The sequence below is a fragment of the Megalops cyprinoides genome, chromosome 15 (assembly GCF_013368585.1).
Source record: "Megalops cyprinoides isolate fMegCyp1 chromosome 15, fMegCyp1.pri, whole genome shotgun sequence".
Lineage (NCBI taxonomy): Eukaryota > Metazoa > Chordata > Actinopteri > Elopiformes > Megalopidae > Megalops > Megalops cyprinoides.
Window position 1 is genome coordinate 10,081,266 of NC_050597.1, and position 17,245 is coordinate 10,098,510.

At 47.4% G+C, this 17,245-nt stretch overlaps 1 protein-coding gene across 4 annotated transcripts in view; it reads left to right on the plus strand.

The window, feature by feature from the left end:
• The window catches only part of tmem63ba (transmembrane protein 63Ba), a 47,725-nt gene that overhangs the window by 12,098 nt on the left and 18,382 nt on the right, over positions 1-17,245 (plus strand). For 2 of the 4 annotated variants that reach the window (XM_036546346.1, XM_036546348.1), the window contains exons 2-7: positions 8,170-8,375; positions 9,761-9,840; positions 12,873-12,911; positions 14,383-14,473; positions 16,039-16,076; positions 16,713-16,855. In XM_036546346.1, coding sequence (XP_036402239.1) covers positions 8,193-8,375; positions 9,761-9,840; positions 12,873-12,911; positions 14,383-14,473; positions 16,039-16,076; positions 16,713-16,855 — 574 coding nt within the window. In that variant the 5' untranslated portion in view covers positions 8,170-8,192. Of the gene's footprint in view, positions 1-837; positions 874-8,169; positions 8,376-9,760; positions 9,841-12,872; positions 12,912-14,382; positions 14,474-16,038; positions 16,077-16,712; positions 16,856-17,245 lie in introns of those variants that run through there. The other 2 variants (XM_036546347.1, XM_036546349.1) reach the window with 2 other exon arrangements.

Consider the following 17,245-nt stretch of genomic DNA (forward strand, 5'->3'; position numbering starts at 1 on the left):
TTACACTTTTTTTATGTTTTATGATTTTGTTTTCTAAAGCCTAGGATTTACTCTGAGCCACAGGCATCTCCACACAAGTCTGTCCGTCTAAAGTCAGTAACACAGGGTGTTGTGTCCACACACAGGACAGAATGGGGATTCTGACAGACCACAAGTTTGAAAGTGAGGGCAGCAGCCGGGGCGAACGGCTCTGCCTTGGGGATGGTATTTTTTTTGTGTGTTTGAAAGGTGGCAACCTCAGCTGCCCTCCATTTGTTCATTGTTTGGCCGGGGGGGGGGGGGTTGTGCTCCTCCTCGGATGACGTCACCTCGTGTCAGGGGAGGATACTCGCGTCGTTCTTTTTCGTTTGCTGCACAGAAATGTCCCTCACGAGAACGACGCAGGGTGGGCCACGGTAATTGCATTTGCGGGCTCACAAGACAGGCCACAAGCCTTTCATCAAGGGCCATTTGGAGAGGGCTAAGACAAGGTCTGTCTGTGGAAGAGGGGGCCACTGATCCAGGAAGAGAGATGCTGAGAGTGAGGCAGTGGCAGTGGCAGTGCCTTCAGAGAGGAGTGCAGTAACACAGGCGCTGAGAGGAACACGATAGCACAGCCTGAGAGAGAATGCGGTAACGCAGTCAGAGAGGAGCATGCCAGCACAGCCAGAGAGGAGAACAGTATCATAGCAAGGGAGGATCATGGTAGCACAGTCAAGGCAGGCTGCAGGTTGTCTCAGATGGTGCTGAGGGGTTATTTCAGACAGTATGGGGGCACAACTGGCATGATTAGCACTCTTGTGTATCAAAGTGCAAGAGTTTAAAAAAAAAAAAAACAAATTGCTGCTAGAGTTACCAACGTGTTTGTTGGATAAGCGTACATTTCCAGCACCGGTAAGTGAGACCGCAGTTACAGTCCGTGCCTTTTTATGAGGGGGTGATGAGCAATTGCAATTTTGTGCAGATGCTTCTTAAATTGGGTGTTGTCATTAAATTTATAAGACTGTTATCATCCAGTGGTTTAAAAAATGTAGAGTAAGATGTTACTTGGTTAGGTGGAAGTTTTGCTGAAAAGGTTGGATTGTCCTTTTGAGCATATTTAACCTGCCTTGTGACTGCTGTTTTTCTTGGTGTGTCTTCCTCTGGGGTTCACTCACTCATTGACTGTTCCCAGAAAAAAATATGTTCCATTTGAGTCATATGTGTTTAATGCAAAGCATAAGGTGAACATCAGATTATTTGTGAGAGAACAGACCTTAAAGCACGGCATTGCTGTGAATGATAAGTAAACCGGGTGAGCAGATGGGTACATCCTGTTCCTCAGAGATCCACAAAGTAGTATGAAAACATTTAGGTCTGGCTGGAGACCACCTGTAAGACGCATCGATATTGCAGTTACTTGCTCGTAAAACCAGGCCTTAGTGGCGTGGTATTTATCTGAAGGTCTGCTGCTGATACCTCAGGGTTGAGTGGAAAAGTTCCAGGCAGCTTTAGACAGAGCCGCCTGGATTAGGTGTTACTGCGTACGGGGAAATCCCCTGCATGCAGAGCTAGAGCAGGACCTGGGACAAGCCGTCCTCCAAACGCGATACCTGCCCTTATCAAATGCTGAAAAGGTGAGGCCTCTGAAGTGTGACTGTTTCTCTGGCTCCTCTGCAGTTCAGCGGTGGGATTGTATTTTCACTTCCACACTATCAGCTGAGGGAGGTGAGTCAGCCTCCACTCCTTCGACGGCAATGCAGTTTCTAGATGGCACAAGCCGTAAAACGTGTGACAGGCAAGCTGCTGCGTTGTTAAGCTGAGCTGTGCCTTCCTTCCGCCGAGGGCCATTTTGCTGAAGCTTTGTTGCCTCGTCACTAAGCCCTAACTAGCAGTTGCTCCGGTCTCTGCTTGACACTTTGCTCTGTCCCAAAAGACAGTACCCAGTCTGTACATAAAGGAGGCATACTTTACCTTAGAGATGGAGAGGAGGGGAATAAAATGTGCTCATAGACCATGTAATAAGACTGATAAAAAGTGATGAACAGAAAGACTTTATTATTTTCTGGACAGAAGTCTATATTTACAGTGCAATTAAACCAGCATCAGAACGTGAAGACAAAGCCAGCAGCCATCTTGGGTTGACAGATTATCTGTATTCGAATGTACAGCCATTTAAAGAATATTTTTTACAATTCAGCTTTGTGCTGCTGAACACAAAATGAAAATTGGTCACTATTTTCAAAGTCGGTGTTTCTCTTCTGTTTTTTTATTGCTGCTTTTCCTTACACCAATTACTATGAATATCTAACGTAAAATATTTCACCAACTTAATGGGCCTTCTGTGGCTGATTTGTAAATTCTTGATAAGGCAAATCAAACATTTCTTAAGGATTTCCTTAAACTTACATTAGGGCTGTGAATATATAAAAAATCATTTTATCTACACTGCTGTAGCTAGCTCATGTCTGCTGGAATGGCTTTTTATCTGTTATGTGTTATTTTATCGCTATGTGTAATTGAAATATGATCACCAGCTTGCCATGAAAACACATCTGACACATTCCCGTGGTATTTCCCCTTTGAAACAGTGTGTTGCAATGAGCTTGTAGCTGATTGTGGAGGGACTCCCCTCCCAGCTCCCCATGTCTGGGACCTGATTGATATGAGCCAGGGGTGCTCACAGGACACCTGCTGTTATAAGTCACCGTGAGGCCCTGCTCATTGTCCTTGCTGTTGCCTTTTAAATGGCTGAGATTGTAGCTTGTGAGCTGAGAGGAGAAGATTTCTCTTCGCAGTGCGACTGATGAGCTAAGGTTCGTTCTGTGCAAGTCTGATCGTGAAGTTCACCGATGAGTAGCTTGCGGGCACTGTCTGGCGTTTTTTTTTTTCTTTTCTTTTCTTTTAATCGTAACGTGATTTTAAGATCATTTGACAGCCATTTTGGAAACCCAGCAGGAGCTCTGCTTCTCTATTAGAGGCACTGAGAGAAGCACAGCTTTTGTCTTTGCCATTCTGCACTGTCACGTGTGCTGTCATGTGGACTCAGAACTAGTATTTCCTGTCCAGTGTTTAGCAAAGGCTGTCAGACAGGCATGGAGTTGAACACACACACACACACACACACACACACACACACACACACACACACACACACACACGCGCACACACACTAGTGACTGTCTCCTTATCATTTGGCAACAGGATGGTGCACAGAAGTGTTAATTATAGCCCTCAGTAACAGCATGTGTGTCTCGCCGCCTGCTTTTCAGACAGAATGATTGACTCTCTCAGCTGTCCTTTAAACAGGTGCAGAGCACATTGTGAGGTCTGTAAAACTGTAACCCTAGTCTCTGCCCATGTAGGTGCTTTTGTGTGTGCACGCCACACTGTTGTCCGACTGTGGATTCACATTCACAATATGTTTGCCTTTGCAATCCCCGAGAATTAAGGAGAAGGAAATACCCTACTCAAACAGAACGTGCTACTCAGCTGCATAAAACTTCATATCTCTTTCCTTTAGCAGTTTAACAGTTTGTGTCACTGATTGGTTTTCCACAGAATCTCAGATGCACCACCCCACCTCCCACTCAATGTAGGGTTAAAAAAAAAACTCAGTGAAATTTCATCAGTGTGTCACTGAGATAGGAGTGAAGTGGTAGACGAAACCCTGAAAAAGCCTGAAAATTCCCATGCTGTGTGACAAACTTGGAGCCATTTCCACAGGTGTCCTTTATGTTGCTTGTACACGCAGCTCTGTTTCAGGGGTGGCTTTCTCTTTTTATGCTGTGTTATTGTGTTCCCATCGCTGTGACAGCAGGAGCAGGTCTGTACAGGTTGCAGGGATAGTAAGCTGGGACAAAACACCACCTAAATCTAGTCTCTGTTATTATCAACAGGTATCCTACAAAATCCTACACAATCCTGTACACTCCTAGTGATCATATTGTACATCTAGACATTTGTGCTGGGGCTACAGCAATGCCCTGTGTCTTTAATTAGGTTCCAGACCATATTTAAAGTGCATGCAGGGGTGTTCTCTGGAACAGCCATCAGTGGTTCATGATATGTACCACTTACAGGGAGCCTTGTCTAATGAGAGCTTGCACTGAATTTGGAGAAAGAAGTCAGTGTTCGAGAGTGAACCTGTTTAATCAAACGTATCAGACTCACAGCAAGGCAAATTAATGAATTTCAAGGAAAGTCCAACACTTTCCTTGGGTTTTTCGATGGCATATAATTGACCGTGGTGCATCTCCCAAGTGGGATGGTATTGGAGTGGAGGCCCCGCTGCAGTGGGAGGGGAGTGTGCAGCAGGCTGTGGCCTGCAGCCGGGGGTGGCTCTCCTGGGGAGGGGCACAGGGATTCTGCCAGACGGATACGTGATTGAACTGGGCCTTGCTGTGCCACCGACTTTATCCGGGAGCTCTCACTGGAATTCTGTAGTGCCAGAGCAGGCTTTTGGATGGAAGACTTCACCAGAGCAGCTGGGGTCTTACCCATTCCCCTTGTCGCAGGTCTTGAAGAAATGTCCTAGAAGCAGGGTTTATCCATTTGTTGTGAATTAGCCACTGTTTATTTTGCTCCTTATGAGGAACTGCGTTCGTGCCAGTGGAGGAAGTGAAGCAAAACGTAGCGATTTAGCGATTTTAAAAACAGGGAAAGGAGCGAAAGCCTCCGCATGTGGCGAGGTTGAAGCGAGAGAGGTATAGAAATGAAGGAGATTGGCAGAAAGTGGGAGACGTATGTGAAGGTGATGAAAGAGAGGGAGAGATGTCTGTGAAATTAGCGACAGAGTGAGAGACGTCTGCAGTCTTTTCTCTGTTCAGGAAATTGAATGTCTGCATGTGGTCTCACATCTTTTTCCTTGTGAAAGCAGAAAAAATGCAGCTGTAGTATTTCAGAGACATTTCCCAGGGTTATTAAAGGTCATTCACCACCATTCCATAGTGGCGTTAGATGATGATGTCGCCACACTGTGAGCTGAAAGTCCAATTTTGCAGACGCAGCCGAATCTGACCAGCCTCACAGTGATTGCCTTTATCTTTCTTTTCAGATTAGCTGGCCGACTAGCTGAGGGAACAGGTCAAAAATGTATTTCAACACAACAGAATAATTTTTTTTAGGAATTGATTTCATTGCATTTTGCTGGCATTTACGACAATTTGTCCAGTAGTCAGGTCTTTAGCTGATTTGTCTCATGTAATTTGGGAAGACACACCTTTACAGTGTGTTGAGATGACACTTTGATGACACTGTTTGTACACTGTTGACAGGAGGATAATGTAAGGCAAAGGGCCAGAGGTCAACAGGCAGCGCAGATCAAGAAAAACAGCGCAGAATTTGTTTGCTATTACCATTATTAGCTAGAAAGGATGGGTATACAATGTATATGGAGCCCATATAATAAAGTGTTTGTTTTTTCCACAAATGAATGAAAGTACAAATTTGATACCAGTTGTAGCTCATGCCACACTATCATTGCATGTTTAAAAAGAAAAAAAATGCATTTGCACTTATTTAAAATTAAAATGTAATCCTGCGTCAGGTTATCATTGTATGAAAGCGCATAGAAGCTTCTGGAACTTTGTAGAACCTTCCCAACATCCATGTTAGTACTGTGTGAACAGAGAACATGTGAAGAAACGACCCCTCGGTGGCACTTGCCATCAGGGTCAGTCATAGAGCTCTCAGCACTCTTCAGGCATGTTTCGGAAACTTTCAGGTGAATTTCAGCATCAGAAGCTGCTACTGGTAAAGCTGTGGATATGAACATTTTCACATGAAATTGCACCTGATATTTCCCATCAACAAGAAGAAGGCCTTTACCTTCCCAGGAAGTGGATACGACACAGCTATACAGCACCTTGACGCGTCCTCTGGTGAAAGCGCTCTCATATGCATTAGGCTAGAGAGGGAAATGGCAGGGTGGGGGCGTGCATTTGCCATGTCTTTAAAGGTCACCCTAAATGAGGAACGGCTTTTTTTCTCTTCGTTATTTGCGCATTGACCTGTAGAGACAGAGAAAGAGAGAGACTCTAAAGCCCTGCTGCCCACTGCCCCTTTCTCTGGGAGGAAGCCAAGTGTGACAGTGGGGCTGTGTAGAGAAAAGTGAAATGGGCAGTAGACTCTATGTGGCTCAAACCCACGCTGCTGCTGGGCCATCACCCTCCTCCATTTTCATTTAGAGAGTCTGAGAGCTGCACTGGATTTAGAACAGAATGTACACAGAGCCAGTTGCCAAAAAGTGTTCTTGATTTCTTCCTATAATGACTTCTGCTGTGTGCATATCATCAGAAAACGCTTTATATTCCTGTGGCATGGGCAGACACTGTGCCTGGCCGTGACTGGCTGAAATTTGGCCAGTGGCCAATTATCTTTGCCTCTCTAGGGTGAAGGAAAAACGCAAAACAAACCACTGACAGAACGAACCAAATCACATCCTGCTTCGTGGCAGCTCGAGGAAATAGGTGGGTTTAGTGGAGCACACAACATTGCAGGCATTATCCAGGCTCCTCTCCCACACAGGGCCTTTATGTCGGGTCCAACAAAGGCAACGAGTCGCACTCAGGCTGATTAGCAATCAGCCTGGGCCGTGCAGGTGCCTGTCTGAGAGGCCGCTGCCGCCCCAGGTCCTAAAGCCTTTCACGCTGTGCAGATGGACGGCAGCCAAAAAAATGTGGGCGCAGCCTTTCTGCCCTCCCGCCTCACCCCTTCCGCCATCGCAGTTCCAACGCAACCATTCAAAAGGGGTGGAGCGCAGGTTCCTGTTGTGATGCAAGCCCTTGAACGTAAACACAATGTCTGAACGTGGAATTGAATAGGAATAATGCATGGAGTTATTTATAGAATAAGTGCATAGTCAAAAGTGTCTGTGAATAATTTATCTATAAATATGTGACAATAGACAGGAAGTGGAGAGAGAGTAGCGAGTGCATTTCCTTCCCGCTGTTTGCTTTCTCCTTTGTTAACACAAAGAGGTCCACAGAGGTCTGCCTTGCTGTTCCTGTAAGCCCGCATCTGGGCCTGTTTCGCAATGCTGCGATAGACTTGTGGGACGCGGCATCCAAAGCGCCATCCGTATGTGAAATACGAGACACGTTGGAGAGGATTGGATTTCTCTTTTCATTGTGTTAGCATTAGCCCGGCTTCTGCGTGGGCCTAATTAAAGTCACACAGCAACAGCAGTATCAGTATCCGTAGCAAAGTGTTTGAGGGCTTTGATTCTTTTGTAAAGTTGTAAGCGTATACTCTGGAAAGGCATGACTGATGGAACATTTCACTAAGCCTAACACATGAAGTGATTACCGCTAGGTTCATGCTTATTAGATTTTTTTGCATCAGCATTGACTGCAGCCCTATTTTCCAGTGGCAGGGAGTTTGGTTTAGTCTGATCAATGCTGAAAATGGCACTGTCAGAGGTGAATGGCTGTAATAAGACATTCAGCAAGTCTATGAAATACATGTCAGTGAACATGAGGAATGCAGTTTTTCTGCATCTCAGAGCTCTTTTAATGGGATTGGAGATGCACACACAAATATAGAAGATCGTCATCATGGAATGAAAAGACACCAGTTCTGTCACATGTGTCACTCAGAATATGGTCGTTCAGGATTTTGGGGGATTTACGACAAAGACATTGCAGACCAGCCCAGAATGGTTTTCATTCACAGACCAGGATCTGTTCTTCCCGAAGACCGCTGGACTTGTGTTTTGCCATATGAATAGAACTAGCATTTGAATTGCGCAGGGCAAACTGAGGGTCAATATTAACATCTCTTGGACCTGCCATTTCTCAGTACTTGCTCCACACTGGTGAAGTGAGCTTCCTGCTGAGATTCATACAACAGACTGCATGGGTGCCGTCAAGAGAAAGCTGAAACCTCATCTCTTCAAGATGTATCTCTAGTCTGCCTTCCTCTCTATCTATCCTGTCTATCCCTATTTTCTATTAAAAAAGCACTCTACACTAGTTTAGCGCTTAACTCAGTATCTTACTGGCCACATGTAGTACTTCTCAATAACTACCCTTAGCATAGTGATGCACTGTGGAAGTCGCTCTGGGTAAGAGCAACTGCTAAATGACGTAATGTAATCTAATGTAACAGTGGCTCTGATAACCCTGTGCTGGTGGTGGTGGGGGAGGGGCGTGGCTTCTGTGTGTCCAGCAGCACCCCCCTCACACTCCTCTCCTCGCTCCCCCCCCGCAGGTGCGAAGGATGCGGCAGTGAAGATGCTGGGCGTGCTGATCGTGATGATGGCCGTGCTCGGGGCGGAGGCCTGCAACGGCACCGACGACAACTGCACCGACTCCAAGGACTATTGCTACTCCGCCCGCATTCGCAGCACCGTGCTGCAGGGCCTGCCCTTCGGCGGCGTGCCCACCGTGCTCGCCCTCGACTTCATGTGCTTCCTGGTGAGTCCGCCGCCCGTCTGTCCTCCCCGGTGTGGGACCGACCCCAGTTGTGGGCCTGGGCGCTTTGCCAGAAGTTCGTAGGTTCACATCCCGAGCGGCAGAGTGCTTCAGGAAGGGTCTGCGACTGTGACTGGGTAACATTTTGGAGAGGGTGATTTTTTTTTTTAAAGGGCTGGAAGCTGTGAGTGGTTATTGAATAGATTGGAGAGAATAATTGCATATAATGTGAGGCATTCACACATTCAAAACTGTGGACGCTTGTATCCAGTGATTGGAGCCTCTGAGTGGCTGTTAGGTTTGAGCACTCGAAGTAATTCAAAGTTAGAGAACTGGAACTGTTTGTGCCAATTGGTGGGATATTGTTTTCCTGTATAGCCACAGGCACGATGTTTGACCTAGATATCCTTTGTTTAGTTGTCACAATATTCAAATGCAGATGCACAGTGTGATGAGGGTATGAGGGTATGCTTACCTTCATAGGGCCAGTGCTGCGCATGCTTCCCCGGAATGTTCACAAACTAGGGAATTCTCAGAACACAACAGTCCTAGTCAAACCATGACATTTAAATCGCCAGGCTGTTTTGAGAACTGCGGTATAAGCGTGTTGGTTTTGGATCCCTCATATTTACTGTGGGGGGGGGGGGGTGGTTTGGCTGTTGTTCCCAATATCCATAACCGGAACTAAAGTGCTTTGCCTCCTGGGGATAAGGAGAGTCTGGCTGGGGGGGGATGGGGGGTGCTGGGGGAGGGGTTCAGTGGGGACGGTCACTGGGCTCCCCCCCCCCCCCGCTGGTCCATCAGGATCAGGTGGGGGCTGCCACATCTCCCTCTGCGGGTGTGCTGTGAACGGGGGCCGTGACAGGGCGCTGTGCGATCAGAGAGGGCTGCCTGGCCTGGTACAAAATAACGGGGTGGAAAAAAGCATTAAAAGTGACAATCTTGACAAATTCTATTATAGCAGATATTGATTTCTGTGCACTTTTGGGTGCCCTGCACGTCAAAAGAGGAGTTTGGCGCAGAGGCAGTTAAACGGCCTTAGAAACGACTGCGAGGGATCCCAGATTGTTTTTAAATGTGTTGTTTCAGGAGTCTCAGTTCCACGCCTGAGCTTGGCTGTAGCTGACCACTGGTTGGTGCATGAGGCTACTATTGGATTCTTACCCCGTTAAAGGTAGAAATCACCAGTCAACAGGACCGAAATCACCACCAAACTGGGCAGTTGCACAGAAGGGTCTAGAAGGTGCCGTCGGAGACACCAGTAACTAATGAAACACAACTTGGTTTATAGCGGGGGAAAATGTTGGGTTGGTATTGGAGGTCCTGTAAAGCAGAGAGCCTCTGTGCTGACCGCATGACTGACCACATGTTTGCTGTGTGTCCTCCAGGCTCTGCTGTTCGTCTTCTCCATCTTGCGGAAAGTGGCCTGGGACTATGGGCGCCTGGCGCTGGTGACAGATGCAGACAGGTAATGAGAGAGGAACGCCTGACCGTGCAGGTTCTGAGCGCTCTTTTCCTCTGCAAGCCTGTTTGCTGTTCAGCAGAGCTTGTGTTTGGTTGGGAGTATGAATGAAATGAATAACAGTTTCCTTGGTAGTGTTTCCTTTTCAATGAAATGAATAACTCTTTTGTTTTTTTTGTTTTTTTTTTAATAATGAAATGACTGTAGTGTTTTGCTTGCTGTACCAATCCTCCTTTTGCTCTTCAGGGGGAATGCTCTATGAACCCCTCACCTCCACCACTGTCATGACGCTTAATGTACCGTTGCCACTTGAAAGCAAGTGCTAAACCGGCTCCGTTTAATACAGTTGGTTTAGCAGCCAGTTTCAGTTTTGCATGGCTTGTTAGTCACGATGGGCTGTGTGTATCTGACATTTTTCTCCTGGGTTTAGCTCCCCTTAATAACGATGGACACGGTTTTTGACATGCGTCCCTGCAGGACGTCTCTTTTCATGTGAGAAGTAGGCTGAATCGAATGATCCATAATTGGACCCGATTTTTTTTTTTTCCCCCTGCACACACGGGAGCCATGCAAACCTTTTTTTAGCTCACTGAGTTGAAATGTTTTTTTCTGTAGTCAAAGCATTGATCCATGCCTGCTGTAAAGATGATTCTACTGTAAAACCACAGTACCAAAGCCCTACATTGCTTTTTTATGTGCATAATGGTCATGACCCTTCATCTTCCCTCACAGCTGGGATTTCAAATCGCAAGAAAATAATAAATTAGGCGATGATGTCAGGAGCAATCCGTCATCCGGTTGTCTGAAAGCCTGGCTTCTTTAAACGGCGAGCACATGAAAGGGAGATGAGAGTGTGCGCTGATGAGGCCGGTCAGAGGCTGACGCTCCTTAACCCAGATTGTGTGTGAGGACGCAGCGTGCAGCCGGGGCTAATGAGCAGCATCAGCACTGTCTGTCTCCCGGGAAAAGCGGCTCAGCGGCAGGCTCTCTCAGAGAGGTCAGCCTGCCTTCTGCACACCGCCCTGTAATGAACCCCACAAGCGCAGCCTTTTCTCGCTGTTAATGCCGTCTCTGTTAACTACAATGATCACAATAGTAAGGAGTTTTTGTTTTTTCCAGGTGTAGCCTTATTTGCTTAGATCCTAACCTGGGATAACTTGCATAGCTCAGTTAGGGCACAGCCCCATTTAGACTGCAAGCCTCAGGTCTGCATTGTGTTTCCAAACCATTTTGCCCCACACATCACAAGTGCGGATTTCAAATAGCTGCTGTACATAAGATGCAGACAGTTCAGTGATACCCAGCCATTGACATGACCCCACCCTGAAGTATGTAGGACCCTTGCTGTGACAAAAGCAAAATTGCAGTTTCCTCCTTTGCGCTTCGGTTGTAAAATGTAAAGCACTGAAGTATTCATGACGTTGCCACTTTCTCATGCAGGGAGAACATCTATTGAGACGTGATCACCATCTACTCCATAAACCCATTATGTATTTAGGGCACTCTTTTGTGCTTCCCCTATGAGAGACTGCTGTTGAGCTGCATTTCCTGTCTGTGATGACCCTCCTCTGATCCATGTCCTATTAAAGCACACTCTCCTCTTACCAGCTAACCCCTTGTTTGTCTTTAATGCACAGTGATTGATTTGGCAGGATATGTTTGGTCTCATGGAACTGTTCCAGAGGAAATCAGACTGAACAGCCCGCAAGGCCTAATGCATCTTCCAAACCGAATTTCGCTTACAACAGTTTTTTGTGGTAGTTTTCATACCAGAATCACATGCATTGCGTGACTGTGGGCTGGCTTGTACGACCGCTTATGGGTTCCTACACTTGTCAGGTAGAAATTGGCAAGCCGCAAGACCCAAGTTGCAGCACAGTTTTGTGAAAGGGGAAAAAGATTATGGCGTAAAGGCCCTGCCTCCCTTCCTTCCTCTCTCTCGCTCTCTCTCTCTCTCTCTCTCTCTCTCTCTCTCTCTTTGTCTCCCCCCCTCCCCCTTCTTCTTTTCTTCCCTTTCCCTCTCATTCACTGTGTTAAAGGTGATGGGTAAGGGATGGTGCCATCAGAGAAAAGAGTCAAAAAGCAAGACTGCCCCCGCCTGTGTGTGGATGACTGGAAACCTTTTTGGGTGAATGCCCCCCGCTTCTCAATGTGTGCCCTTCCCCCCCACTCATCGGTTGCCTGCGGGAGCATTGTGACAGCCAGTTCTTCCTCCGGTCATTGTCTGTGGAAGATGGGGGGGTGGGGGGACTGGCATCAGAGAGGCCTTTGTTTCTCCCTCTCTGCTCTCAGCTGTCCCAGCCGCACACACCCTCTCTCAGCTAAAGCTGGCATAGAGGTGCTCAGGGCACAGCTGCTCCTTCAGTATTAAATCTGGGCGCGCTTAGATTTACCTCCCACAACGCTGACCCCGGATCAATGGCTGGGGTCAGGATTTCAGAAGGCTCAGGTGGTCCTGGATCAGTGAGCTGTATCAAATATCCTGATTTCTGTGGGACTGAACTGACATGACAACCTTGCAGTAACATTTTCATCCAGAGATTCGATCTGTCTGCTGGTTTTCTTATTTTCTTAAATGACAAAAGGGATTGTGTCTGCTCAGAACTCCGTATGCAGTGTCAGTGGTCGTGTTGGTTTTCCCCACTTCCCCAATTGAGCAGTAATGTAGTGACTCAAGATCACTTTGTCCAAAGCACCTCAGGTTATGGGACGTGCATTGTTATAGGTTATGTATTGTTAAATATGTAAATTCCGGGTTTCCCTCTGTATGCAAAACTCACTGCTTTTGATTCCTGTTAACACATTTTTCACTTTTGCAGTTCATACCTTGGCGGGACAAAATGCACAGAAGAGTCAAAAATAGGTGTTCAATACCAGTTGAGCGTTCGTTCCTGTTGCCTTGTGTCAGCTCCCCCTGTTTCCAGCCTTCCTGCCCAAGTGTGACAGCTGGTGTTGAATTTGCTGACTGTAACCCCCAGCTCATGCCGAGCTCATGTCTCTCCCCTTTTGTGTTTTGTTTGTTTTTTCCCCCCCTGAAGACAGATGGCACGATACAGAGGCCTTGAGGAACGGGAATAGTATGTTGTCTTTTTTTTTTTTTACGTACTGAAGTCTTCCTGCTTTCTCCTCGTTCTCACTCTGCGGTGGATTAACACTCTCTCTCACTCTAGACTAGCGGTGTGGGATTCTGGGGTTCTGTTACTGATCTCTGCTCTTTTTCCTCTGTTTTCGTGTCTCTGAGCCACTTGTCTCTACTGACCTATTACTTGACCACAATGCGCCTGAAAGAATGGCTGTCGGATGTGTAATGGTGTGGTTTGCTTCTGCTTTGACATAAGACGTCATCTTATATGTATTCACCTAATTTGTGCGTTCAATCTTTCGACAAGCATGCACTTTTTTTCCTGTGTGAGTACACCAGTTCACACGCAGAGGCAGGCTGCTTATGTAGACAGGTAAAAGGCATTGGATTCTGTCGACTTCTAATCGGTGTCAGTAAGGACAGCCTACCTGGAGCTCCCCCAGGATCTTTGAATGAATCACTGTGATCTTATTCGTAGTCTTCACACCATACTCTTTGACTGTTACGGTTAAGTAATAATCTAGAGTGTGGTGGTGTAATAATGCGTCAGTGCCCAAATTGGCAGAGATTAATGATGTAACATATCCTGAAGAGCTCTGGGTAATGTAGTCCAGTGTCTTAGCTGTTCCCTTTGACTTCAAGTTCAGCGGGTCATCTGTCATACTCAGTGCTGCAGTGTACATTCCCCCTCGTGCAGAACTATTCATTTCATTGTCCTTGGTGGTACAAAAGGGGCCGTTTTAATTACACAGCCCAATTGCCTCTACAGTAATAATTCATGGCTTTTACCATAGAGTCTCAGTCGCAGTATGCAGGCTTGTAAATTAAGCTCACCTGTGTGCCTGCACTTCAGGGTGTGTCACCATCAGGGTGTGTCACCAACTGCACTCTGGGTATGACTTTGATTCGGCTGAACGGTGGTGGGTCGGTAGCATCCGATCCGGTGGTCTGGAGCATGTCTAATGAAGACTAACACTGTCTTCTTCTGGAGTCCCTGTCCCTTGAAGATTGACACGGAGCATGGCTTCTCCTCTAATCTAATCTCTCTGTCAGGATTTTGTAAAGGGAGCAGGAACCTATCTGACTGCTGTAATAAGATTTGGACATTCCTCCGACGTTCCGGAGAGGATGTGTGGTTTTAGACTCCTAAAACTGCCTGAAATGCGTCTGTGAAGGTCATGATGCAGTACACTGGTAAAAGGCTGTCTAGAGCTGCCACCTAATTCTTGATCTCCTCACCAGCTCTGAGGGTAAATGGAGGAGGTGTTAGCCACTCTAAAATGCAGACATGTAGAGCTCTGTGCCTGTGTACTGAGTCTGAGTTTTCCCAGACCATTTCAGTGCCTTCTAGTTGACCTTGTCTTCGAGACGTCAGCGTAGCATTTAAACAGAACATGTACCCTCAGGCCCAGCCATCTGGTGCTCTCCCCAGCGGCCGAGCTAACGCCGCTGCTGTCTGTTCGCAGTGTGGCCTCAGCTATGCACTCCGAGACGCCTGACCGCTACGAGCGCCTCACCTCCGTCTCCAGCTCTGTGGACTTTGACCAGAGAGACAACGTAAGTCCTCCCCCCACCCCCCCTTCCCCACACACTGGCCGCTCAGCCTGTTCTCCCGACGATGATGCGGGGAATAAACCTCCCTTTCATCTCCGGACATCAGCAACCCACACAAGATCGCCCTTCCGCCCACCTTTTCCTCACATCTGTCTGCCCGAGACACATTCCTGCGTCAGAAAACGGCTCCACCCAGAGACGAACGCCTCCCTTTGACTTTTCACACGTGGTCAGGCAGCAGAGGAAGAAAACTTTCACCATCAGAGTGGGAGCGTATGTTGGTGTGTGTGTGTGTGTGTGTGTGTGTTTGACTTATGAGACAAGGAGACTGCAGGCCCCAGGAACTTTCTGGCAAAGACACTACTGCGCTGGTAGAGGCACCTGACCCAGGGATCTCCACGCTTACGCAGAGTTAATACGCCTGAGCCATTTATGTAACACAGTACTGCACTGCATGTTCTTTCTCCATTTGACTAGTCGCACTTTCAGAGAGGCAGAACCCAACTCTTTCATAAAGCAGCTGGAGTGTGCCAGAACTGCCCCAGTCAGAGTCAGGCGAGGGCTCTGTTTCAGAGCTGTAAGGGTGAAGCCAGTGAAGACCCGAGCACTGCTTTGATTGCCAAAGCTCTGGTCTGAACTACAAGATAGGGATGAACGTTGTGCACAGAGAGTGATCCCAGAGGCCCTGGAGGTGAAAACCTTGTTTGTCCATCATGTGGTCAAGAAACCACTTACATCAACAGTCTTAAAGGGGTGGCCAGACCTCAATGCAGACTGCTTACACAGAGGGTGTATTTTTGGAACCCCCGTGACTCACTTTAGAATGGTTGTAATAGAGAAGTAGCCACTGTAATCAGGGTTTTGTTTTTTGAGGGACATTTTTATGTCATGTGATGACAGCGCCAACCCGTTGACCTGATATGAGCAAATAAACCTGTAGATGAAGTGAGTGTGAATGAGTGTGTGAGTTAAGTTATCAGTCCGTGCGTGAGGCTTACAGTATATGACAGAATGCCGTATCACACACTGTTCACACGCCCCACTCCTGACAGGGCATGGGGCTGTGTGGTCACATACCTGTCCCTCTCACTGTGACATTCCTACGCAGGTAGTTTCACCTGGCGGGAAAGCATCGCCGTGTTCTCATATCAGATACCATCTCAGTTTCTGCATTCCTCTCTGGCTGTGTGTTTGTTAGATGCTTATTTCCGTAATGTTGACCTGCAACTTAACAGCAAAAGACCACAGTGTACTCAGTGCCGGCGGTAATTATGCAGGCCATCTCTGAGTTTGCAATTATCTTTTCTTTGGATTATATCCTTCTTAATCTCATACCCCAGCCACGAATAATGAGTACAGCTAATTAAAAAAGCTTTTTGTGCACATTGTCAATTACATTTCCGGGATTTGGTGGTTTATTATGTTTGTAATGAGTCTGTCCACATGTAAACAAGGAAAGGGGATAACAAGCTCTGCTGTTGTGCTGCAGAATCTTCAGCAGAGATGGCCCTCTGGGTATTTGCTTTAACGGTGACACTGAAGCTCTTCTTTTCGTTTGATTGTTGCAGGGCTTTTGCTCCTGGCTCACGGCGATCTTCAGGATAAAGTGAGTCGGCCCACCGCCCTGGGCCTGTTTGAAGGGCCAGTGACCTGCCGCCTTCGCAGAGAGCTGCTCTGAGGAGAGAGGCTCAGATTAAGATGGAACTTTAATCAGATGAATTATTCCCCTTGTAATGCTACCCTGTCAGGTCTTAGTGCTGCTCTGTCTGAGAGCAGTGCAGGTAGCCCTCTAGGGGAGAGCTAGCAGGGGTAGAATTTGGACTGGGGGGGGTGGAGAGTGTTGTATTTTTTCTCCAAGCCATTGAGTCATGATCACTTTTCACCTTTTACACAGTATTACATTACTTTACATTATTGTCATTTAGCAGACACTCTTTATCAACTTACATGTGTTACAGTCTTTACATGTTATCCATTTATACAGCTGGATATTTACTCAGGCAATTCTGGTTTAGGTACCTGACCCAAGGGTACAGCAGCAGTGCCACTGCTCCTTACCACTATGCTACACTGCCACCCTATTTAGTTAGTTTTACTGTTAAGGATGAGTGAGCTGACCTTTCAGCAGTTTTGCTTGGGGGCAGAGAGCATCTATACATGCTGCAGGGGCTTTACCCAGGGGGAGAACAGGGGGTGCCGTGGGGGTGTCTCTGACACGCCTTTGTCCGTCCCGTCTCTGCAGGGACGAGGAGATTCGGGAGAAGTGTGGTGAGGACGCGGTGCACTACCTGTCCTTCCAGCGGCACATCATCGGCCTGCTGGTGGTGGTGGGGGTGCTCTCCGTGGGGATCGTCCTGCCCGTCAACTTCTCTGGAGATCTGCTGGGTGAGTGTGTCACACCAGGGAGCGGGGGGGGTGGTGGGGGTGGGGGGGGGGGGGGGGCTCCGTCTGGGAAACCTCTGCTTTGAGACCACAGGCTGCAGGGTCTCGATTTCTCCTCAGACCGTTAGGATCAGGGGCTGTGGACAGCTGCGGTCAGACAGCACAAGCCCAGGAAGCACAAGCCTTTTTCCATTGTCTCTCTGAAACTACAGCTGTGGCCCCTCACGTCACACTGTTCAAGTCAAAAGAGCAGATTGTGGAACCTTGCCATAATGACAACATGAACAAGGACTTTGCTGCGTGTTCATTTTTACTGTGCACAACCTCTTCTCACAACTTTACTGACCAGCTAACTGGATGAAAAAAATGATATTTCTGCCCTTAGGCCTGCTG